The sequence below is a fragment of the Erpetoichthys calabaricus genome, chromosome 13, assembly GCF_900747795.2.
Source record: "Erpetoichthys calabaricus chromosome 13, fErpCal1.3, whole genome shotgun sequence".
Taxonomy (NCBI): Eukaryota; Metazoa; Chordata; class Cladistia; order Polypteriformes; family Polypteridae; genus Erpetoichthys; species Erpetoichthys calabaricus.
Genome location: NC_041406.2, coordinates 69,603,231 through 69,628,793, shown reverse-complemented (window position 1 = coordinate 69,628,793; position 25,563 = coordinate 69,603,231). Strand labels below are relative to the sequence as shown.

Here is a 25,563-nt window from a genome sequence, read left to right as displayed (position 1 = left end):
ACAGGGCACAAGGCAGGAAACAATCCTGGGTTTTTATCTTTATTTTATTTTATTTTATTGTAGAATCAACTCCTATCTGCGCACACCAGGGCGGCCGTGGGCGGATGCGTATGGTGTATTCACTCCACGTTATCGTGCATTGCGCTGTCACTGGTATTTTGATAAAAGAATTTGAACAACATATAAGAAGCGTATAAATTATTAAACAGTAAAACATTAAGATTTAAGAAGTAAAGTTACATTAAGTATTACTGCAGTGCCTTCGGGTATACCTCATTTTTTGTTTGCCCATTACATGCTTAAATGTATACATTTTTTGGTGCACCTACCCGAGAACACGCGACATATAACCGAGCGTGGGAGAAGCATGGATTTTAAACACGCGTTGAGTTCATCTGCTGGTCTCTCTCGTGAAATAACTGGTAATGTTTGACTAAAATCTACAGCAAGTAAAACGACATTACCTCCTATTTTTTTTTTACGATCTCTGAGATCTTGCTTTTTTCGGTTCAAGGCTTCATAAGCTCTTTTATGTTCTATGGTGTACTTATCCCAACCCATCATCTTTGAATGTTGCAAGACTTTCGCCTTGTATGTAGATCGGGGTAATTACATTCATTGCATTCCTAGTCTGAATCACAATCTGGCACTGTAGGGTTGCCACCCGTCCTTTAAAATACGGAATCGTCCCGTATTTGAGAATGAAATTGCGCGTCCCGTTTTGAATCAATACGGGACGGGACTTGTCCCGTATTTTTTTTATCATTTTTTTTTAAAGCAGCGTCTCATGCAAATCATCCCACACGCATTTTATGAAGATGCCTCCTTTCCTACTTTTGATTGGGTAATACTTGATGTCATCGTTAGTTTGATTGGTCTTTTTAACTGTCCAGTGAGGAGGGCGGGTCTTTTAAGTAGAGTCTGCAAACTGTTGGCACTGGGATGTGGCACCCGCTGCAGTATGCGTCCCTTATTTTTTTGTATTAAAAGTGGTAACCCTACCTGGCAGGTAACACTTATGTTTGGTCATGAAGTCGTCTAAAATCCGCCACGTGCCCTCTTTTAATTGTGAGAAGCAGATATATATAGCCAAATTCTCGCGCTTCGTTGCGGCGAAGTACTGCTTTTAATTTTTTAAGAAGAAAGTAAAACCTTTTTAAACGGATCGAAAATATACCAATAACAATTTGTTAAGGATCTGTTTTTTTGTGAACCTCGCTTTTCACAGCTGTCCCGCTACGGCGTGTGTTTCGTTTATTTGACAGTATGTAGATCGTGGTAATTAAGTTCATGGCATTCGTTTTCTGAATCACAATCTGACTGTATGGATGGTTACCTGCCAGGTTACGCTTGTGGTTGGTCAGGAAGTCGCCTTACATCCGCCACGTGCCCTCTTTCTGTTCCCAGAAGCTGATCATAGAATGGTTTTAATAGTTTACTTTCAAATAATACAGAGTATGCGACATGTGTTTCTCCTTAATTCTGGGCTCATCAGGCATACACACTCACTGCATCCCCTCTCGAGAATCGAATATCGTCAGCGCCAGAGTTGAAGCCCCTAACGTTGCGGTCAGCAAGTGGGCTAACATCCGCCATGTGCCGTCTTTCAGTTGCGAGAAGCAGATCATAGAATGGTTGAAACTGTTGCCCCTAACGTTGCGCTACGGCGTGTGGTTCGTTTATACCTCGTGTCTTCTCATTAAACTTTTATCTCACGAATATGTTATTGCAATCCGCAGCGGGGGCGTTTCTATAAACTTAATTTAAACTTACGTTTTACACCGTGCTTTGTTTCCCTTATGAACATGCTTGTATGCTTCACTCGCTCCCTTCTCAATTGTTTAATGAATTTTTTGTTCTTCGCTGTTTGCGGCTCCTCCTTCATTTGTCCCTACTGCATTCACAGTCTTTTCACGTTATTGCAATCCGCAGCGGGAGCGTTTCTATAAACTTAATTTAAACTTACGTTTTACACCGTGCTTTGTTTCCCTTATGAACATGCTTGTATGCTTCACTCGCTCCCTTCTCAATTGTTTAATGAATTTTTTGTTCTTCGCTGTTTGCGGCTCCTCCTTCATTTGTCCCTACTGCGTTCACAGTCTTTTCACGTGATTACGTGGGAGGCGTGATGACGTGACACTCAACTCCTCCTCCCACGGCCATCGAGCTGCCGTCCATTACAGTATATTGTGAAAAAAGAGGTTCCAGTTATGACCGTTATGCTTTGAATTTCGAAATGAAACCTGCCTAACTTTTGTAAGTAAGCTATAAGGAATGAGCCTGCCAAATTTCAGCCTTCCACCTACACGGGAAGTTGGAGAATTAGTGATGAGTGAGTGAGTCAGTCAGTGAGTGAGTGAATCAGTCAGTGAGGGCTTTGCCTTTTATTATTATAGATATGTGTGTGTGTGTGTGTGTGTGTGTATATATGTGTTGTATGTATTTATGTATGTATGTATGTTATCAGCAATGTGTAAAAAAAAACGGCATTCTATAGAATACCTAGGCAATGTATACAATGCCGGAAATAGGACATCAAAGTATGAAATGCATTGCATTTCATACATTTCCTAGGCATTCTATACAATACCTAAACGTAGTGCTGGGCGGTATACCTGTTCATACTGAAAACCGTTTATTATTTTTTTTATGATATGGATTTTTCTTATACCCGAAACACCGGTTTCAATTGCCTAAATGACTTTCGGAACGTGGCGCAGCGGGAAACTGTTCAAGTGGTGACCTTTTTCACTGCTACACCACTAAATAGGTAGTGGTAATGTAGGTATTGCGCAGTGAAAATGGGCAGAGAACATTCTGAAACTGAAGCTGACGATAAAGTTGAACATGATGACACACAAGAACTTTTGCCGAAAAAAAAGGAGTCATGTCCGTTGTCTGGAGATACTTTGGTTTTAAAAGGTCGGATGTGGACCATTATGTTCAAATGTGTAAATACTGTTTCTATGCTACTCGATAATACTGCAAGCCAAGTTGTACTTGTTTTATTTGTTTTCAATACAGTGTAATGTACCTGGGTACTGTGTAATAGTGTGATGACATGTTGACTTTATTCTCAACATTTCTACTTTATTCTCACCGTTTATGTCAAGATTAAAGTCGACATGTTGACTTTATTATCGTAATTTGTAATTAAAGTAGAACATCGTAAACTAAACTTCATCGTAAAATGAATATTTAACTTACTAGATTTTCACAAACCCCGTCAAAAGTTATATAACAACTTAAATGCTTTGTGTTAAGTGTTCCCCGAGCTTCTTAAACTGACTTCCTCTTGCACTAAGAGGAGGTGCCGCAGCGATCGCCGCACAGAATACATTCACTTCATGATATTCCTGCTCTCTGAAAATTTAGAATGCTAAGATAAATGCTTGATATAATTTTCATGGTGAAATGCATTAATCATGTGGGGGCACGGCGGCATGGAGGTTGCACTGCTGCCTCGCAGCAATGGTGTCTCGGGTGTACCCTGTTTTGCATTTGCATGTTTTTTCTGGTGGGTTTACTCGGCGTGCTTCAGTTTCCTTTCAAAGACATGTAGGATGTGGGGTTTTGTTATGCTATATTGACCCTGCTAGTGTATGTTTTGCTTTTATTCATCCTGCGATGTGCTGGTGACTCGTTCAGGGATGGGCGCAACCCTGAATGGATGGCACAATTAAACATGTATAATGAAGATATTTTTAAAGTTCTGAACATTCCGTGGGCTAAGTTTATAACTAGTTTTAATTTCACAAAGACGTTTATCATGTGGTGATTGGTTATGTGGAGAAAGAAAAAGGAAGGATAGGAACTGGGGTTTTGGTACGTCAGATAGAGACAGCATGCATGCAATAAAGAGAGCCCGCTCAGAAGAAAATGCATTGAATTCTGTGTTCATGTTTAATACCTTCTTTAATGCATTTCATCATGAAAATGATATCAAGTATTTATCTTAGCAATCTAAATTTTCAGAAAGCAGGAATATCATGAAGTGAATTGATTCTGTGCGGTGATCGCTGTCTCCTCTTAGTGTGGAGGAAGTCAGTTTAAGAAGCGTAGTGATTAACAACTGAGTCGGGGAACACTTAACACAAAGCATTTAATGTGCTGCATTAATTTATTACGGGTTTGACAAAATCTATTAAATTAAACATTGATTTTAGGAAAAAGTTTAGTTTACAACATTCTACTTTAATTATGAAGTAAACTATGAGAATAAAGTGGAAATGTTGACTTTATTCTCGACATATAGTTTGTTTTTTTCTTCCCTGTGTCTGTTTTTTTTTTTTTCTTCACCATGGCCCTAATACGATTCCATAGGGCTATACCACAAATAGCATTATAAATGCAAGTTGCAGTTTTATTATTTATCCATATAGCTTAGCAGGGGTGTGGAAATCAAATTTTTTTCTACTTGTACAAGGACAAGTAAACAGAAAATCCGCTTGTCCGCCAGTTAAATTCACTTGCCCATAAACAAATAACAAAAGTGAAAAATAGTTTATTTTTTCTGATCTCTTTTATTGATACCAAAACTGCCTTCCATTTTAAAACTGAAAAAAGTTATTTCAGGGAGTAGTATTTTGCCACCTTGCTCTAGAACATTATATAAAAGATTCTCTTATTTTAACTCACTAATAAACAATGCCTTCATTATAGCTACACTAATTCTGTTTCACATATTACAGTTACATAACAGAACACTGTCCTGATTCATTTTTTGCCATGTTCTTCAGCTTTTGTCTTGCAACATGTTCTCCCCAAGAATCTTTACCATCTCAGACAGCATGGGCATGCTGTTCATTTCTGCTTGAGCTGAACTGCATGGTTCCTGGACTGATGGTCCTGTAGAAGTGGATTGCTGATGACTTTAGGTTTTTATGAGTGATGTGCCTGTTGCCAGATGACAGCCAGAATTCCACAGCTGGTAGTGGGTCGTACTCTTCTAAAGGTTTGCCATTAACAACAATGCACATCTGGTTTTGAAGGTTTTCCTGAGTCAGGCGGGTTCTTAGAGAACTCTTTACTAAATTCATATTGGAGAATAATCTCACTCAAGAGGAAAAAATAATCATGTCTAAGTGAAGATTTTTATAGATATTTCATAACATTTGGAAACTGTTAGAATGTTTTCTTCTTTATTTTTAATAAACCTGACAGCGTGAAACCAACTTGTTTTATATGAAAAAATTCTCTAATCAAAAACGATCTATAGACAGCTCATCAAAATTGATGTCACGCAATAAATTTCTTAACTCCTCAATATATCACAACCTACGCGAAATCGCAAATTTCAGGAAAGATTAACTGCCTAACAAGCTTTGTTATGTGGTGAAAACATTTGCATTGTAAGTAAAATGACCGCATTTTTATGTAGAAACAATGAATTTTATCAATCGTCTTCTATAATACGCTACCGTGGCTGTTCGTTTGTCTGTGCATGATTTTAAATCATCTGTAGCTCGCAAACCGTTTCACATATTGACTTGAAATTTGGTACACATATACTACGTGACGTCTACTATCTGCTTTCGGGGTGGTGACTTGTATTACTCTTCATTTTTATTTTTTTTTATTGTTGAATCAACTCTCAGCACCACGCAACAGGGAGGCCGTGGGCGCATGCGTATATGCGCCGTTCTCATTCCCCACCACCTTCGCTGATCATTCTTGTGGCAGATTGAAGACTTAAGTGCCAGCTTAAGTGAAAAATGAAAGAAAACGTACTAAGTAATTGCAACACAAAAACTAACTTAATCAGTTTTAACGCGAAAAGATGCCAACGAAAGAAGAGAAGCAGTGAGCCGCTAGGGTGGAGAAAAGAAGAGCTGCTCAGGAAGCAGCAAGCGCATCAACCTCTGAGCAAACGAATGCTAAACAGAGACAGAGAAAGAGGATGAAAACTAGGAATGCTCAAGTCAAGTGTATTCACAGCACGTTATTGTGCAGTATGCCGTTACTGGTAATATATAAAAGTTATTGATTAAAATGAAAAATCATCAGATTACATCGTAATGTCAGCATGAAAAAATGACCGCATCTCCAAGCGTGTAAATAGTAGGGTAAAATACTTATGTAAGACCATAAGAGTGCTCCCCTTTGAAAAATCAGCCGTCATTTTGTAAACAATATTGAAGACCAATTTCAGACATGAAGAACATGCTTAAGTAGACGGTTTCCGCACGAAGTACATACCCAAATGTTTAAAATTTGAAAGTAGTGGTAAAGATGTGCCCTGCTCAGCACATATACATGTAATTATTTTTCTCTTGTCTCTTGCACTTGTCCGATGACAACTGAAACCAGAAAAACACGCTTGTCCGACAGTCAATTTGCCCGTGTCGGACGAGTTGGGCGTTGGATTTCCGCACCCCTGCTTAGCTTGAAGCAAGGTCCATATTAATGCAGTTTGCCTAAATGATGGTTCAGTTGGTAAAGATGTCATCACCAAGTTGCACTTGTTTTATTTTATTTTAATTTGGTGAATACTGTGTAATGCACCTGGGCTTGAAGCCTTGAAGTAATAGTGCAACTATCAGTAATAATACTATTATTTATTTTATTGTTATTATTTATTAGTTTAAATATTATGCAGTTTAATGATGGTAAAGTTGTTTAAAAAGTCACTTTAATGTGTCAGTGGACAGAGATTGTTAACATTAACAGAAAGTGTAGTTGGTTTACAAAAAATATTTACTATTTGTTCCTTTTCTAAGACATATTTGATGCAATACAACTTTTGACAAGCACTTCTGGATATTTTACTAAGTCTAAATGCCTCTTTGGATGGTTGAAAATATGTTGTCAAAATTATAGTTTAAGTTTTTGCAAAATTTGTTCAATAAAAAGGTTCTATATTTTGACTGAATCTGTCATGCAATGTGATTCCTTCTCTTCATTAGTGCCACCCCCTTGAAAACTATCACTTTATGGGGCCATGCAAACCTGTATTAATACTTGTGTGCACATTAAAATGTTTTTTTTGTACAATGTACAATGCTCTTGACAGTTGAATAGGTTATTCTTAGCCAGTAATTGCAGTGAAAAATGTGGTTAACATCCACTCATGCATGGGAAAAAAATACCGTTGAATACCGTGAAACCAGGATAATTTAGAAAAATACCGTGATATAGAATTTTGGTCATACCGCCCACCCCTACCTAAACGGCAAACCGGCAGAGTGTAGAATAAGCTTATTCTTGCCAGAACATTTCTTCAGTGGCGCCTAGATCTTTGTCCGTCCGTGTGGAAGCATGTGTGCTTGCTGTGCCGCAGCAGAGACTGTTCCATATATTGTGGTGGGTGAAGTACCGCTACAGAAGCTGACCCATATTGTGCTGTGTGAAGATGGGAGAAGAGAATGTAGTGTACGGGCAAGAATCACGACATGCTGACGTGCGACAACGGTTTTACAAAGAACTATCCCAAATGCGAGCCAACGCTGCTAAAAATTGTGTTTTTTCTAACAGAAGCCACTTACGAGAAGTTAGTGAATGATGTAACAAAGGCTAAAACGACTACTAAGAAGGAACCACTGGACTATTGGCTGCTGAAACGCTACGATGTGATGATGGTAGAGAACAAAAGCAAGTTGATTTATCCTGTTAAAGAAGGCATCAGTGCTATCCAGTTTTACGTCAGAGATTCTGAATTATTTGACGTACTTCACGACGCTCATTTGGCTATTGGCCATGGAGGACGAGACAGAATGTTGAAAGAGCTTGCACTTAAATACAAGAACATTCCCAGTCATGACATTGAACTGTATATTCACCTTTGTGAGCCATGCCAGAAGAAACAAAAAGGTGTAAAAAAAAGATTTGTGAGGTGTATGTGCAAGACTAAGTGCCAAAACAACAAATGCCTTTGCGTAAAAAAGAAAATTAAGTGCAGTTCAAAATGCCATTCTGGCCTTCCTTGCTGCAACAAACAGTAGGCTAAGTAATGACACTTTTGATTCTTTTGTTCTCCCAGTAAGCATATCCTGTAGTTCATTTTGTATTTCTTTCATTTTTAGACATTTTGTTATTAAAGACCTTTCCAATCTGGACATTTCACACTTGGTGTAAAATAGTACTTGTCATTCTTTTTAATGCCTAGGCATTTTATGCAATGCCTAGGAAAAGTATGTAACAACGCAGATATTTCATACCTTGCCTAAAAACGGCAGGCATTGTATACATTGCCTAGGTATTGTATACAATACCTGCTTTTCATACATTGCCGGTAACATATATAATGATTACTGCCACCAGTTACATAAGACTGGTCCTTATCTGCTGGCAGCACAGCAGCTGCCTTCATGAGTCAAAACAATCCTTAAAGGAGCCATCCCCTCTCACTCCTTGAGTCAAGGTATTTCTGTCTCTTGATGGAAGAAAAAAGTGTAAAGTATGTGCACAAATAGATTGGACACTAGCAACACTACGGCTGCAAGTTCAAATAAAGGAACAATTCTGTCCCCAGCTGCGGCTTTGTGGCCCAGACAATGGGCTGCAAGATTGGCACTTACTAATTGTGATGAAGACACTCATTGCTATTTTATGGCCATTTTTTTGAATTTTGTTTGTGGGTATCCTTTCGTCTGCATCTTTTGTTATTTGAGGTAAGGTGGCCCACTGGTTAGCACTGCTGCCTTGCAGCTCAGATAAATGTTTTGCCCACAATAATCAGTCCAGCATAGTTGGAAGACACTTCTCTAGTACTGTGGGACATTTGAAAGACCACTACACCGTTATAATCCACTGAAAACTTGTTCAGTTTCTCATTACAAGTTGAATTCAATGCATATTGCAGAGTTCAGGTCTGTCTTAGAAAGACCCGGATGATCTAGGAATACTGCTACTTGAACAGTAAGTTAAAAGAAAAGCTTTTTGATCATTATTGCTCCATTATATGTGAATAAGAAGTAACATTGTATTCCCCAACAAGAATACCAGTGGTCAGATTTGAAGATGGTAAGATGGCATTATCATGGCTCGATGATGATTTATATAGGCGGAAAGCCTGGAGTGTTTGTCTTCATTTGATGATTGGTGAATTTGTATTTGTATGACGTGATTCTGGGAGAATCTCTGTCCGTTCATCCATGCAGTAAGCTGAAATACAGATTCTTCATATGTAAGGCAGTGAATAAATAAAACCAGCAATTCTACACTGTAATAAATTTAGAAATAAGAAATTTAGACCTTTGGGATGGATTAGTTAAAGTTCAGACTTAAGTTCCACAGATATACTGTATTGTGGCTAGATCTGAAGTGAGCCATTCATTCTAAGATTCTACAATGCTGATAAAAATTCTGTATGAAACAGCAACTCTGAATACTTGTATGTTGCCTTGATAAACCATGAGAACAAATTGTTTGCAGTTCCACATCTCAAGAGTTTAAGGGTCTCATTACTTTGCAAACAGGTCATTAGATACTGGGTATCTTTTAACTGTTTAGTGAAATAAACAGTTTTTTCTGTTATTTGATAAGAAAAGTAGCAAAAAACGTTTTAACACCGCTAGTATTAATTATCCTTTTGAAACTGCATTTTCCAATTTTTTGCCCAGTGTTGGAATATTGTCTAGATTTTTTTTTTTTTTTTGGCCATATCTTTGGTATTTATTTACTTTCCCAAATTTTGCACCTACTGCAGATTTTGTTCATTTGCTTGCCATGATAGAATCAATGTTTTTAATGCTGTATAAAAAGTAAATATCCTTATAGCTTCTGTTTTTACTAATCCACAGGTATAACAAACTGTTCCTTTTTTGCCAGTGTTCCTGTGTTGTAGCTTTCCTGTTGCAATCTTTTCATCTTTGCCCTTCTGAAACACGTTCCATTTGAAATGATAAATTACCCATAAAGGAGTACAGTGCACAGAAGAAACAAATTGAAAATGTTTCAACCATTTTGAAGAAAAGGAAAAGTCAAAATTCTGTGATTTTTAAAAAGCATGCATGCCCTTTATAAATATAGAGCCAACTTTTCTCTTGTGCAGTGTGGGCGAGTTTGTAAGGAAACAATTTGTTGATGGCCTTCACCTGTGTAGAAAGTGAGTGAAGCTCTTGACCTTGCTTGTAAAGAATTTCCAAAAATGTCACTTAGGTGATACTTCAGAATACTTCCTAACACATTTCTGGAGTGATGAGGGCAAAATTTGGCTTGAACAGTAAGCAGCATCCATCCATCCATCCATTTTCCAACCCACTGAATCCAAACACAGGGTCACGGGGGTCTGCTGGAGCCAATCCCAGCCAACACAGGGCACAAGGCAGGAACCAATCCTAGGTAGGGTGCCAACCCACCGCAGGACACACACAAACACACCCACACACCAAGCACACACTAGGGCCAATTTAGAATCACCAATCCACCTAACCTGCATGTCAACATGTATGGCATAAATCTAACAAAGCACCTCAGCCAAGTAACAACATCCCCATTGTAAAATGTGGTGGTAGCAGAATCGAAATGCTTTTCAGCAGCTGGGACAGGGACTCTGGCCAGCACTGATGGGAATATGAATGGTATATAGTACAGACAGATCCTGGAAGAAAACCTGCTCCCCTCTGCCTGAAACCTTAAACTTGGGAGGAAATATGTCTTTCAATCGGACAGTGACTGTTGGTCATAATACTAGAGCAATAATGGAATGGCTTAAAATTTAAGAAGATTGATGTCTTTGGCCAAGTCAGATTCCTGATCTTAACTCGCATCCAAGGCTAAAAATTGCCATCCCACTCTGCTCACCCAACTAATGTGACACAGCCATTATGCAAGTAGGAATTGTCATATCTTTGTCACATTGTCATGTGGAAAAGACTGATTTATAAAATTCTCAAATTAATAAAAATCCTAGGTTGTGACCATCTGTGTATGTGGGGAAAAGGGTTAGGGAATTTCGATTAGGAATTTGGTGTATTCTGAAGTGAACTATGGCAATACAGTGATTATTTTCTTTTTTTTTCCCACTAGCTTGTGCAGTTCATACTGGGAGTTCCTGTGAAGAATGTTTGACAAATGTATCGGTAAGAATGCTAAAACCTGCAATATTTGGGGAGGGTTTCTCTGAATGCACATCACTGAACTTTACTGACCTCTTTGATGGGGGGGGGGGGGAGTTGAATGGTGGCAGTGGTGAAATCTGCACACTATGATGGTGTTTGTTTTGGAAATATTAATAGTGGATGTTCAGTCACACTAATTGCAGAATACTTGGCCATTTGTTTATGACCATGATTTACAATATGTCCACTAAATGCAGCTTTAAAGTAGAAACAGAATGTTTGATAGACACCCCTATTATTTTTGCCAAATAGATAAATTATCTTGAATTATTACATTTCTAACTGATTGGTGAACTTATAGTTTTAGGCTATTCGTACAGTACATATTTACTTATATGTACTAGAGCAGGGGTTGCCTTTTGTTTTGTAAAGCTATGTCCTCCCAAAATGTTCTACCATATCATAAGGCCCTGCAGTAATATAAATCCAATATTGCGAAGCTGGACATTACCATTTCTGGTAACAGCTGTCTCAAAGTATGATTTTTGGTTAGTAGTAGACCAGGGGGGTATTTTTCGTACGTGGATTACTCATTTAGCTGGATGTAATTGTTGACGATTTGGCATGATCCTGGATCTATCGGTTTTTCGAAACTCTTGCTGGATGTGTTGTCCTAGCAGCACATCCAAAACAGGCTTGTTCTATGTAAACAAGGATTAGCTCACACACTTAATCGGTGTCCGTTCATGTAATTCATTCAGTCATGGCTTCACCGTTCATGAATGAGCAACCAATTGATATCGATGCGCAAATTATAAGAAGAGAATTTCATATAGACAGGGTTTTGCGTAATCGGCAAGATACTTTATTGCTCCCAGAGGAAATTCTTTTCAAAAGACACCACTTTAGCCGAGGGGGAATATTGTACCTCAAAGATTTATTAGCACCTTATATTCAAAGTCGGGCTCTCACAACCACACAGACCAGTATGCATTGCTTTGAGGTTTTTTGCAAGTGGAACTTTTTTATATACTGTAGGCGATGCGGAAAATCTATCAAAAAGTGCAGTTTGCCAGGCAATTTGTGAAGTCTATTTGGCTCTGAAATATTTCCTTCGGGTTTTCATAGTGTTTCCTGGACACCAGCGTGTGCAGACAGTAAAAGAGGTGTTTCATGCCATTGCAGGTTGGTAATACACAGGCAAAAACACCCACAGTTCCATAAAGAATCTCACAATCAGCCTAACATTCTCATTACCCAGGATTTCCAAATGTGATTGGGGCACATGGGACTGATCAGAGTGGAGTTTGATCAAACATTATTTGAAAAATGTACCCCTCCTCCTGATGAATAATCAGACACAGTGTCTTCATCAAATATTTGTCCTTCGTCAATATCTCTTTGGTCAGACACAAGTTCCAGGGATATGACATTCCCTGCAACTGACCCAACAAAAAAAAAAAGAGGGCTATATGGAACATACCTATGGCACACATTGAGGACAAATATATACAATGACCATCCTTTACCTGAAATGAAGTGACCACTGCATCCTGCCACTGGTTCTGGGGAGGAGCTTCCCCCTGGAATGCCCTCAGAAACAGAGCGATGGGCATTTTGCTGGATAGCCAACTCTTCTGCAGGGGTTAGTTCTGGACCGCGTGGACCTCCACCTGCTTTTTGCTTGTCTGCCTTCTTATTAGCTTTAAAATTAATGTTTTTTATATTATATATGATTATTTATGTCAACAATTCTTTAAATAGTTATATACCAAAATTTACCAGTTTGAAGTATATTCTTGTACTTCACTTTAACTTGTTCCCATGTTCTCCTTGTGCTCACGTTTGATCTGGAATTATGACATATTAAATAATAATCTGACACATACTGAATGCAGCATTTCATTTCCTAAGTACAATGCGCACTACATAGCGTTTAATTTGTCGGCCACTTTTTGCCAGCCGTCTTTTCTGTTTGGGCTGCTTTTGCAGTGTTACCCCTTGTGCATATTAAATCTTGAATCTTCTTCATATCCTTTCTTTTGTCATTTTGTTACAGCCTATCAAAGACTTGCTGAACATGTTTTGTAGACTCAACATATATGGGCTTTTCACTCAGCGCGGGAGCGTGCATTCATCTCGGATGATTAGATCCAGCTAGACTAATCTACTACACGGCTGCATTTGAAAAACCGACTTATCCCGGATGAGTTTCACCAGCATTAACTCATCCAAGATGAGGTATCTGATCTCGGATGATTTAAGCGATGTACGGAAAATACCCCCCTAATCTGTCATTCAAAGCAAATGCTTAAGGATAGCAGACTATCGACAAATGTGTGGTGAAATATTGTGTGATAGCTCTAGGCCAGGTTACTAAAACCTTAAACTAAAAGTGATATTTCTTGAATCTATGCCATGTTGCATTTTGGAATTTCAACAAGGGATTATTGGCAATTTTTTGTGTTGGTCTTTATTTTTTTTTCCCCATGTACTGTATATGCCAAATGTTTTTTCAATAATAATTTTTAATATAAAAACAATACTGTGATTTGATACAAAGTAACAAAAAGTCTTAGAATACTTTTACATTTACAAAACTGAAACAGTTACATTTGAATCCAGATTAAAAAGAGGAGAAAAGTAACTCACAAATTACATAGAACATATGATCAACGGAGAGGAAAGTAACTCACAGATGGTTCCAAGTCATGTAAAGGCGGATTTTCTTTCGTGGCAGGGCAGGTCTACAACTAATTTTAACCTGTTCCTGAATTTATTTTTTTAAGTAAAGATGATGATTACTGAACAATAGTGACTTAAAGCTTTACACTGTTGATTAATATTATATTAGTAACAATACAATGAAATGTTAGGTAGATGCCTTCTGTTATTAATTAATTGATTGTTAACATTCATTTTTCTTCCTCATTGTATATTCTGTTCTAGTTGTCCATTTTCTAAAATACAGTAAACAGGTTTACCAAATGTAAAAATATTGGTGCACTGGTCCTGTGAAAGAGAGAGAAAGAGATGCCGTGCAGCCTGTTTGCATTGGGGTGATGAAGACACCTCTTTACCTTGCAATATTTCACAAAAATTCATCAGCCTTGGGGAGTCATTCCTGGGCAGTCACCATCCTGGCATGGATTGGCTTAAAGAGGAGAAAGAGTTGTGATCACTGACTTCATGAGCATGAGTTTACATGAGCTGTGGGCATGGAGTAGAAGAGTATAGTTGGATTAACAGGATAGGAGTAGAAACTTGCTGCAGGCACACTGTGAGACACGTCCATGGCACTAAACTACAGCCGGTCTTAAAGATTAAGCTCAACCTCTGTCATCCAACTACTAACCAAGCTTGAGCCTCCTTAGTTTCTGAGATGAGATGGCTTTAGGCTGTTTGCCTGTTATGACCATAAGTATTAGATTGCTGTATAGCTAAAATTCCTTGTTAAGACCCACTACCTTGCTCTCTGCCCGAGAACTGGTGCACTAATCAACAACAACATTGATACAGGAATAATTTAATGCATTAATTGTTGAACATTTTCAGTTATGTTTATTTAAAAAAATGATGTGAGGCAATTTAAAGTCCATCCATCCATCCATCCATTGTCTCCCGCTTATCCGAGGTCGGGTCGCGGGGGCAGCAGCTTGAGCAGAGATGCCCAGACTTCCCTCTCCCCGGCCACTTCTTCTAGCTCTTCCGGGAGAATCCCAAGGCGTTCCCAGGCCAGTCGAGAGACATAGTCCCTCCAGCGTGTCCTGGGTCTTCCCCGGGGCCTCCTCCCGGTTGGACGTGCCCGGAACACCTCACCAGGGAGGCGTCCAGGAGGCATCCGGATCAGATGCCCGAGCCACCTCATCTGACTCCTCTCGATGCGGAGGAGCAGCGGCTCTACTCTGAGCCCCTCCCGGATGACTGAGCTTCTCACCCTATCTTTAAGGGAAAGCCCAGACACCCTGCGGAGGAAACTCATTTCAGCCGCTTGTATTCGCGATCTCGTTCTTTCGGTCACTACCCATAGCTCATGACCATAGGTGAGGGTAGGAACATAGATCGACTGGTAAATTGAGAGCTTCACCTTGCGGCTCAGCTCCTTTTTCACCACGACAGACCGATGCAATGCCCGCATCACTGCGGATGCCGCACCGATCCGCCTGTCGATCTCATGCTCCATTCTTCCCTCACTCGTGAACAAGACCCCGAGATACTTGAACTCCTCCACTTGGGGCAGGATCTCGCTACCAACCCTGAGAGGGCACTCCACCCTTTTCCGGCTGAGGACCATGGTCTCGGATTTGGAGGTGCTGATTCTCATCCCAGCCGCTTCACACTCGGCTGCGAACCGATCCAGAGAGAGCTGAAGATCACGGCCTGATGAAGCAAACAGGACAACATCATCTGCAAAAAGCAGTGACCCAATCCTGAGCCCACCAAACTGGACCCCCTCAACACCCTGGCTGCGCCTAGAAATTCTGTCCATAAAAGATATGAACAGAATCGGTGACAAAGGGCAGCCCTGGCGGAGTCCAACTCTCACTGGAAACGGGTTCGACTTACTGCCGGCAATGCGGACCAAGCTCTGGCACCGATCGTACAGGGACTGAACAGCCCTTATCAGGGGGGCCGGTACCCCATACTCTCGGAGTACCCCCCACAGGATTCCCCGAGGGACACGGTCGAATGCCTTTTCTAAGTCCACAAAACACATGTAGACTGGTTGGGCAAACTCCCATGCACCCTCCAGGACCCTGCTAAGGGTATAGAGCTGGTCCACTGTTCCGCGACCAGGACGAAAACCACACTGTTCCTCCTGAATCCGAGGCTCGACTATCCGACGGACCCTCCTCTCCAGGACCCCTGAATAGACTTTTCCAGGGAGGCTGAGGAGTGTGATCCCTCTGTAGTTGGAACACACCCTCCGATCCCCCTTCTTAAAGAGGGGGACCACCACCCCGGTCTGCCAATCCAGAGGCACTGTCCCTGATGTCCATGCGATGTTGCAGAGGCGTGTCAGCCAAGACAGTCCTACAACATCCAGAGCCTTGAGGAACTCCGGGCGTATCTCATCCACCCCCGGGGCCCTACCACCAAGGAGTTTTTTGACCACCTCGGTGACCTCAGTCCCAGAGATGGGGGAGCCCACCTCTGAGTCCCCAGGCTCTGCTTCCTCATTGGAAGGCATGTTAATGGGATTGAGGAGGTCTTCGAAGTATTCCCCCCACCGACCCACAACATCCCGAGTCGAGGTCAGCAGCGCACCATCCCCACCATATACAGTGTTGACACTGCACTGCTTCCCCTTCCTGAGACGCCGGATGGTGGACCAGAATCTCCTCGAAGCCGTCCGAAAGTCATTCTCCATGGCCTCCCCAAACTCCTCCCACGCCCGAGTTTTTGCCTCAGCAACCACCAAAGCCGCATTCCGCTTGGCCTGCCGGTACCTATCAGCTGCCTCCGGGGTCCCACAGGACAAAAGGGTCCTGTAGGACTCCTTCTTCAGCTTGACGGCATCCTTCACCGCCGGTGTCCACCAGCGGGTTCGGGGATTGCCGCCACGACAGGCACCGACCACCTTACGGCCACAGCTCCGGTCAGCTGCCTCAACAATAGAGGCACAGAACATGGCCCATTCGGACTCAATGTCCCCCACCTCCCTCGGGATGTGGTCGAAGTTCTGCCGGAGGTGGGAGTTGAAGCTACTTCTGACAGGGGGCTCTGCCAGACGTTCCCAGCAGACCCTCACAACACGTTTGGGCCTACCACGCCTGACCGGCATCCTCCCCCACCATCGAAGCCAACTCACCACCAGGTGGTGATCAGTTGATAGCTCCGCCCCTCTCTTCACCCGAGTGTCCAAGACATGTGGCCGCAAGTCCGACGACACGACCACAAAGTCGATCATCGAACTGAGGCCTAGGGTGTCCTGGTGCCAAGTACACATATGAACACCCCTATGCTTGAACATGGTGTTCGTTATGGACAATCCGTGACGAGCACAGAAGTCCAATAACAAAACACCGCTCGGGTTCAGATCAGGGGGGCCATTCCTCCCAATCACGCCCTTCCAGGTCTCACTGTCATTGCCCACGTGAGCATTGAAGTCTCCCAGCAGAACGAAAGTCAGTCTTCAAAATTGAAATGAATTTTTTTAAGAACATCAACCTTGCCACAAGTAAAACTTAGCCTAAATGCTGCTATGGTGATTAAACAGAACAACTGAAGGAGTAAATGAAATAATAATGTGTTATGTGTTGTATTATATTTTTTGTTTCCTCTTTCAAATGTCATTTACAGTGCCTGTGGTGTTCCAGCAACAACACATGTGTGGATTATCCCGTGAGGACTCTAATTCCCTCCACTAGTATATGCCCTCTGTCTAAAGCTCGATGGGGTGTTTGCTGGGGTGAGTATTTTCAGGAAGATTTTCTTTTTTTTTCCCCAGAAAGTGATGTTTCAGCTTTTAGTGATGGGAAAGTTGAAGAAATAGTAGCTGAATGTATGGGTGTACATATTTATGAACAGTGTGACACAGGAAATGAAACTGATGTTAATAGAATTCAGTTATTACAGGACTACATATGTTATTTTTCTTTACTATTAAGAGATTTATTAATTTTAACCAATAGGTCCTCAAGTTTACTTCAGGTAATAAATGACACAATGCAGAAACTGATAAGTTGCTTATAGCTAAAACTATTTGACCATTAAAGCTATTTGTAAATGGTATAAAATGATTAAATAAATGACATCAAACTTTTTGCTAAAATGGAGAACTGTTTGTTAAAAACGACTATGTGCTTTTGTATGGCTAATAAAAATAAATGGGTAGGATCATAATTAGCTGCACTGATGTTTTAAAAATTCCTGGTTCTTTTTATGAAAATTGAAAACATATATTTGCCAGTTTGCCAAACTCTGTGCCAGTATTTGCTTAAGATTGTACATGGATTAAAATATTGTTTGCAATTTTTTTTTTTTTGGTTGCAAAAGTTTTAGCTGCTAACATTTTTTGCTAATCTGAGAAGCACAGTAATTAGAACTACAGACTCATAGCTCAAGGGTCTGAGTTCTAATATCAGCTTTCTCCTTCTAAGGTTTTAATGTTTTGTTCGTGTCTATGTGGTCTTTCCTCATATACTCTAGTTTTCCACCTACATCTCAAAGACGTGCATGTTGAGATAATTGGTGACTTCCAGTTGGCCAGTGAGTGTGTGCATGACCATGAGTTAACCCCATGCAAGATTGGTTTCTGCTTTGTGTTTGATTCTGCCAGGATTGTCTTCAGTTCCTGTAAATTTGAGCTGTGTTACTTAGCATCAGTAATGGATTAATTGAAAATTACAATAATACTTCACCCAAGACCTAACTTTTACAGGCCTGGACAAAACCAAATACTTTATCTCCATGAAGTTCTTATTGTCATTTTCAACAAACAAAGGAGATAGAAAAGTGAGTTTAAGGCAGTTGACGGCTAATTTTGATTAATTTGAGAAACCTGCAGGGGCACAAATACCCATCTTAACCACCAATAATATGTTTAGCAGATTCTCTTTAAAAGAACAGCCCCACAAAAATCACCAAAGTTTAGCTTTGCTTGGATGTATGCATGTAAGCTACTGTAAAAAGAAGAGCTCGTTCCTTCACTTACCAGTATCATATATGAATTTGCCTTTATTGTAATGTTCACTCACAATAGGACAATGTAACAGTGAAAATAAATTAAGTGAGAAGTATTTGCAATTGCATATGTGATACATAGTCATTAAAAATGTGGTCAGTGAAAATGATGTATTTTGATACTGTAACTGCTAAGAGTTCAGAATTTCTTGCATATGATTTGCATAGCAGCAGCCCACTAAACTCTTAATGCCAGATCTTTGCTTCCCTATTAGAGGGTAAAAGGCTACAGAGGTAATCCAACACCAATTCAACCTCATTTTGTTACAAATCAAATTTGATTAATTTCATTTGTTAACCTGTTGATGCAACACACTAGTTAGTCCATTTAAGACTTTAATTCACAAGCTGTGAACTTAAACAATGAGTACCGATTTGGCAAATTTAAATTTTACCAGTATTTTGCATTTTGCTTGTACTTGGCAATATTTGATTTAAAGCAGTTGTGGCTTACGGTCACCTCTACACTGGGGGATGGAGTATATCCAGAGCATTACCTCCCCCAGAGTGCTAGGTGACAGGCCCCTGTGTTACAGCGGTGCTTTGGACTCCCGCAGGGCTCCACAGGAGCTGGAGTTTGGTGCGGCCATGTTGGGTTCCGTGGGTGCCGCCAGAGAGTGCTGCAGCTACTACTGAACCCTTAATTGCAGCACTTCTGCCACATCTGGAAATGCTACCAGAACTAGGTGAACAAGCACCTGGAGCACTTCCAGGCGCCTTATAAAAGGAACCAGCAGCCATTACTCCGAGAGCCAGAGTCGGGTGTGAGAAGACTAAGCTTTACCTAGAGGAGTGGAGGCCAAGAAAGAGAAAAAGGGAGGTGTGTTCTTCGTTGTGCTCGTGACTGTGCTGTACATGTGGGAAACAGGGAAAGGTGTTTCTCATGGAGAAAAGAAAAAAAAATAAGTGTGATTGCACTTGTGTCCCACATCTGTCTGTCTGTGTTGGTGCGGCTGGTGCGCCCCCTGGTGGTCCACAGAATATAATTCCAGTACATTCAATATTAGCTTATTTTTTAGTCCTATTTTTTATAGAAATAGTTTTTCAATGCCTGGTCATTGATAGAGCCTTTCATTTGGCTAGACAAGGCTAATCTAAGCTTTTCTAGGATAGTTTTCTTCAACATATAGGTCTGTGTTTTATGACAGGTGAAGTTTGGTGAGGGGCAATGGATTACAGCATCGGTCAAGTTAAAGGCAGTGGACTATGCTGAATAAAAATTTCTGTCTTTGTATTGTGTTATTTACTTAGGTAACAGTTCTAATCCAAGCAGCATTCAAAAATAATAACACAATACAAACAGTTCCAAAGCTAAGGTTAATCCATCCATTTGTCCATCCTCTTCCGCTTATCCGAGGTCGGGTTGCGGGGGCAGCAGCTTGAGCAGAGATGCCCAGACTCCCCTCTTCCCCGGCCACTTCTTCTAGCCCTTCTGGGAGAATCCCAAGGCGTTCCCAGGCCAGCCGAGAGACATAGTCCCTCCAGCATGTCCTGGGTCTTCCCCAGGGCCTCCTCCCGGTTAGACGTGCCCAGAACACCTCACCAGGGAGGCGTCCTGGAGGCATCCTGATCAGATGCCCGAGCCACCTCATCTGACGCCTCTCGATGCGGAGGAGCAGCGGCTCTACTCTGAGCCCCTCCCGGATGACTGAGCTTCTCACCCTATCTTTAAGGGAAAGCCCAGACACCCTGTGGAGAAAACTCATTTCAGCCGCTTGTATTCACAATTTCGTTCTTTCGGTCACTACCCATAGCTCATGACCATAGGTGAGGGTAGGAACATAGATCGACTGGTAAATTTCACCACAACAGACCGATTCAGAGCGCACATTACTGCGGATGCCGCACCGATCCGCCTGTCGATCTCACGCTCCATTCTTCCCTCACTCGTGAACAAGACCCCGAGATACTTGAACTCCTCCACTTGGGGCAGGATCGCGCTACCAACCCTGAGAGGGCACTCCACCCTTTTCCGGCTGAGGACCATGGTCTCGGATTTGGAGGTGCTGATTCCCATCCCAGCCGCTTCACACTTGGCTGCGAACCGATCCAGAGAGAGCTGAAGATCACAGCCTGATGAAGCAAACAGGACAACATCATCTGCAAAAAGCAGTGACCCAAATGCAAATAACTTCCTTGTGTACCAGGAGGTCTCTGTTTCTCTGTCTTTGGTGGTTATGGGTGGTCATTCTACATAATGATCGGATTTGACCTTATTAAAGCAAATGCCAAAGCTTTACAGAGTTTTTTGAAAATTGGATGCAAATTCCTCATTTTACATTCATGTGTACACACATACGTACACACATTCATTCTCTAATGCACTTAATCCATTTCAAGATCAAAGGAGGCCTGACTCTTTACCAACAGCACTGGATACAATTCAGAAAACACTGAATAGGGTGCCAGTAAATTTACTAGGTGGACCCATAAACACTCACTCACACTGGGGCCAATTTAGAGTCACCAGTTTACCTAACCATCATGTCTCTGGGTATATAGAAGGACATCCACTGCAGACAATGATTTAAACTGAGGATGTCGGATCCATAAGACAGTAGTTCTAGCAAATGCCATTATGTTGCCCTGTTTACATGAACACATTATTGTAAGGGAAATCAGCAGGATTTAGGGAATAGCAAGATAGTATATCAAGCACTTATCAGGCTTAATTGCTATGCCGAGTCTTGCCTGTAGCTGATCTTTTTGGTAGCTGTAGTATCCAAACCCAGTAGTATGCAGCATCAGTATTCTGATGAAAGAATTAATGGTCCTGCAGAGGCTTCTGCAGTATTTGTGGGTGTCTGCAGAAACAGGGATATTATGAAAGTCTTTCTGGTAGGGTGCAGTGTTCCCCTAAGTACCCCTGAGAGTTCCTTATGAGGGCCCACATGTCTTTACTCGGACAAGCTTAGGTATGGATGAGGAGCAGAGTCAAATATTAGCCTGGCAAGGAATAGTAGCAGGCAGCTGGAGTTTTAAGAAAAACAGTGGTTGAAAAGTAGAAAGGAGCACTTAAATTGGTTGGTTAGTCCAAACGTGTTGAGGAAGACATTGCCTTTTGTTGTTGTGTTTTCCTGTGTATTATTATTTGTTCTTTCTTTCAGTCTCCTTTATGTTGTTGGTTTTGCACAGTGAAATAACCTTAAGTGGACTTTTTTTTTGTTTTTTTTTTTGTGTAGAGAGAAACTTCTCCAAAGCATTCCTCTGTCACATTATGCGATTATCTTTCTTTTTATGTGTAAAATTAACACATTTTGGTTTGTGTAAACACAACCTACTCATACAATTCATTGCTTTCCTGTAATTGTATAAGTGGTTTAGCCTGTTCTAATTCTTTTGCATCTGTGTGTGTGTTGCCAAACAGATGGATTTTAAAAATATACATCTGTTTTGTAAGATATTAGAAATCAAAAATCATATGTAATTCAGGAAAACATTTAAATTCTTTAGATTCAGATGTGATATCAAGATCTCCTTGGGCTCCTCTTATTAATCATGCCTATAATTTTAAGAAAATTTATGTAACTTTGGTTACAAAAAGGTGATAGAAGTATTTTATTCATACACTCTGTGTGTGTGTGTGTGTGTGTGTGTGTATATATAATTTTTTTTTTCCAGTTCATATTGTTAATTTTATTTTGTTAAACATATATATATATATATATATATATATATATATATATATATATATTAATTCCCATATCATTTCAAAGAGTGTGCAATTAGTTTTTATTCATATCTACAAAATGATTTTTTTAAGTTATGGGTACCTGGACAGCTTGGTAGAAGAGTGATTAGGATCATTGTCTCACTACTGCAGGAACCTGCATGCAGCTCATGGTCCCGTCAGTGTGTTTGGAGTTTACATGCCCTATCCATGCCTGAGTTTTTTGCATTATCCCAGTGCAGGTTTTACTGCCAAGTCTTCAACCTTGTGTGTTGTTTTTATTGCATAATGATACAGTACACCCGAAATTTGCGGGGGTTACGTTCCTAGAGCACCCACGAATTGTGAAAAACCGCAAATTATGGATGTGGTTAAAAAAAAAATGCCTATTTTTATAGTTTAAACCCTAAATATGCCCCCAAAACACTTTAATTTCATTTCAACTTCAGCTTAATACATTACCTAAAAAAAGAACGTAAAGGTAAACCCGTATACTGTACAGTAATGTACTGATATGTCACCTGCAGTGCTAGAATGTAAAATACAGATGTTACCGCTATGTGTACTGGAATTCATGCAAGTGCGTTTTCATTGCCAGAAGCCTTAGAAGGTGGAGGTGTTTCGACGGCATCGTGGGGCTTTAACCCTTAAACTGCCACGTAATTGGGGGTTAATGCATCCCTGGATGCCAAATACTTTTTGCTGCACTTTTTAAGTAAGCGTCATAATTCACAAAGAGAGAGTGAAATTTTAATGGAACACTTTTTTTTTTTTTCTCCATACAAAGAGCATCACAATTACTGCTACACTGAATGATCATGTTACATACTGCTAATAAACTGTTAAAACTATTTAAAAAAAAAAAAAATACTGGAACAATATGTATAAGGTGCAACTGACACCATTCATGAAATTCAGTAAATCAATGAGCCAACTGCATTTGAACTAGCTGCACGCAAGCACACAGAGGTAAACGCTGATGTTGGCAGGTTAGTCTAATGCAGTGGCTCAATCCCAGAGATAGTGAGGCTGCAGGGGCCGGCAGTGGTCATAAGCTAGCTACTCAACAAATGTACAGCACTGACTGATCAGCTTCAGCATGCTGGTAAATTGCACTGGGAACCGACAATAGCCGGTTGTGGCGTTCAATGAATGTACGTCGTCGAATATACTCGGCTTCTACGTGCTGGCAAATGGCACTGAGAAACGACTATAGCTGGTTGTGGCAGTTTAAGGTTTAAGAAGAACAAAACGGAAAATACGAGAACACTCAGCTGGAGATGGGTCACAGGGCAAAAGTCAATCAGCAGCAAGGAGAAGTGAATAACGCCGTAGCGGTGTGGTGCTGCTAAGACTCACACCGTCGAGAAGACTGATTTATTTATTTGTTATGGTAGAGATTCCAGGGACGCACCCAGCCTTGACCTGACCCGCACGCACTCACAAACAGACAAAAACAAAGCAAACCAGTAATCAAACAGCAAATAAAGAATGTAATGAAAACAATACCACCCCTGTTCCCCTTACGGCGATTATACATTAAATACAACAAAGCACCAACAAAACACACACATTAAAGTTCTATGAAAAACTGCAACGGAGGAAATGTAATGATGAAAATAGATAGTCCAGAGATCCGCACGTTGAATGTGAATGTAAAGATAGTCCTACCGGTAATTCCTGAAATGGTGAAGATGGGTGGATGGGTTCAGGAGTGCTCCTTTCTTCGCAGGATGGCAGTGAATCCACTTACAGTCCTCATGTACACAGGCAGACAATCCAGACCCCAACCACGAAATGATCCAGGACAAAGCAAATAAGTACAGGTAACCCAACAGAAGGCAGGCAGAGAGACAGGAACTTGAAACACAAATTACAAAAACTTTTTTTTTCTTTTTGTCACCGGCCCCCTTTTTAAAAGCCGCGCTGACATCCATGGACCCTTAGCAGAAGACCAATCAGAGCCACTGCTGGGAGTTAGTTTCAAATTCTAGTAGAGTACAACGCTCTTAAATTGGCTACTTTCACCATCCCAAGTCGCGTTTTCCTCTACGGTTGCTTCCTGTTCTCTCTACAGTGCAGTATTGCCACGGAAAAAGCCATAAAAAATTGCGGAGGATATTTGCGGTTTCCGCTAACAATTATTAGTTAGGTTTTAAGTAAAAATCCGCGAACGACTGAGGCCGCGAACCCTGATCCGTGTCTTTACAGGGTTCTACTGTAGTCCTATACTGACTGCCATTTTGTCAGTTCATATGTTTGCACATACAGTTCAAACACACTGACTGTAGAAATGCCTGTAGTCAATGAATGTTGAATGTATTAGTTTTATATGAGTGATGCATCTGTTGTTTTCTATATTTTGATAAATGATTGTCTTATATAGTGGCCATCACAAACCTACCCAGCATTCAGACTTATTGTGATTTTTATAAGCATTTATAAGAAAAATGTTTTGAACTAGAAGAGCCTATATTTATCAGAAAATGCTACCTAATCCTTTCAAAAGCCATTTTATTCACCTTCAAATACAGTGGTCCTCTGATTCTTTAAATTTTAAGACAAGTATTAGACCAGTATTTCTAAGACAAAAGAAACAAACCGCACTAAACTAAGTAATTTGTTTCTTAGCACAGTCCTTTTTGTTTTTTTTAAACCAACTTCCTCTTTTTTTCAGTTAAGAACTTAATGGTTGATGAGAAGGAAGTGTACGGCAGAAAATTATGCACCAAAAGCAGCATACATGTTTTTTTCCCCTTCAGGAGTTAACCTCAAAAAAATTTGAGTTGCATAGTAGCATTTTTTAATTAAAATATAGCTATTTTCAAATATTTATATGCAGACTTCAAATGTGTTTTTTTTTTTTTTTTTTTTTTCTGTTCAGTGCAACAATGTTCTTGAGGTGCTTGAAGAGGGTTAAACCCACTTCTAGAGCAGTACTGCTGGAACCAGGTGCTATGGATGACTGCACTGATGCATTTGATACCATCACAAAAATGTGACAGAAAATGAGATGCATCATTACTTTTGCAGCATGTGCAGTGTTTGTACTTATATTCAGGATGTGACATTTGGTCATAGAGCGGACTTGCAGGGCAAACAAATGCATAATCAGTTTGTGCACATTTTCTTTTAGACAGTTGCTTAATATATGAGGCTCAGTGTTTGTTTATGCAATTAAAAGTTGTGGACCATTGGGGGCACAAC

General features: G+C 40.5%; 1 protein-coding gene across 1 annotated transcript in view; it reads left to right on the top strand.

Annotated features, from left to right (window-relative positions):
- LOC114663762 (pituitary tumor-transforming gene 1 protein-interacting protein) overlaps positions 1–25,563 on the top strand; it is a 103,248-nt gene that overhangs the window by 17,198 nt on the left and 60,487 nt on the right. Inside the window, exons 2-3 of the mRNA XM_051935922.1 lie at positions 10,969–11,021; positions 17,304–17,412. Of these exons, the coding sequence (XP_051791882.1) occupies positions 10,969–11,021; positions 17,304–17,412 (162 nt within the window). The remainder of the gene's footprint in view (positions 1–10,968; positions 11,022–17,303; positions 17,413–25,563) is intronic.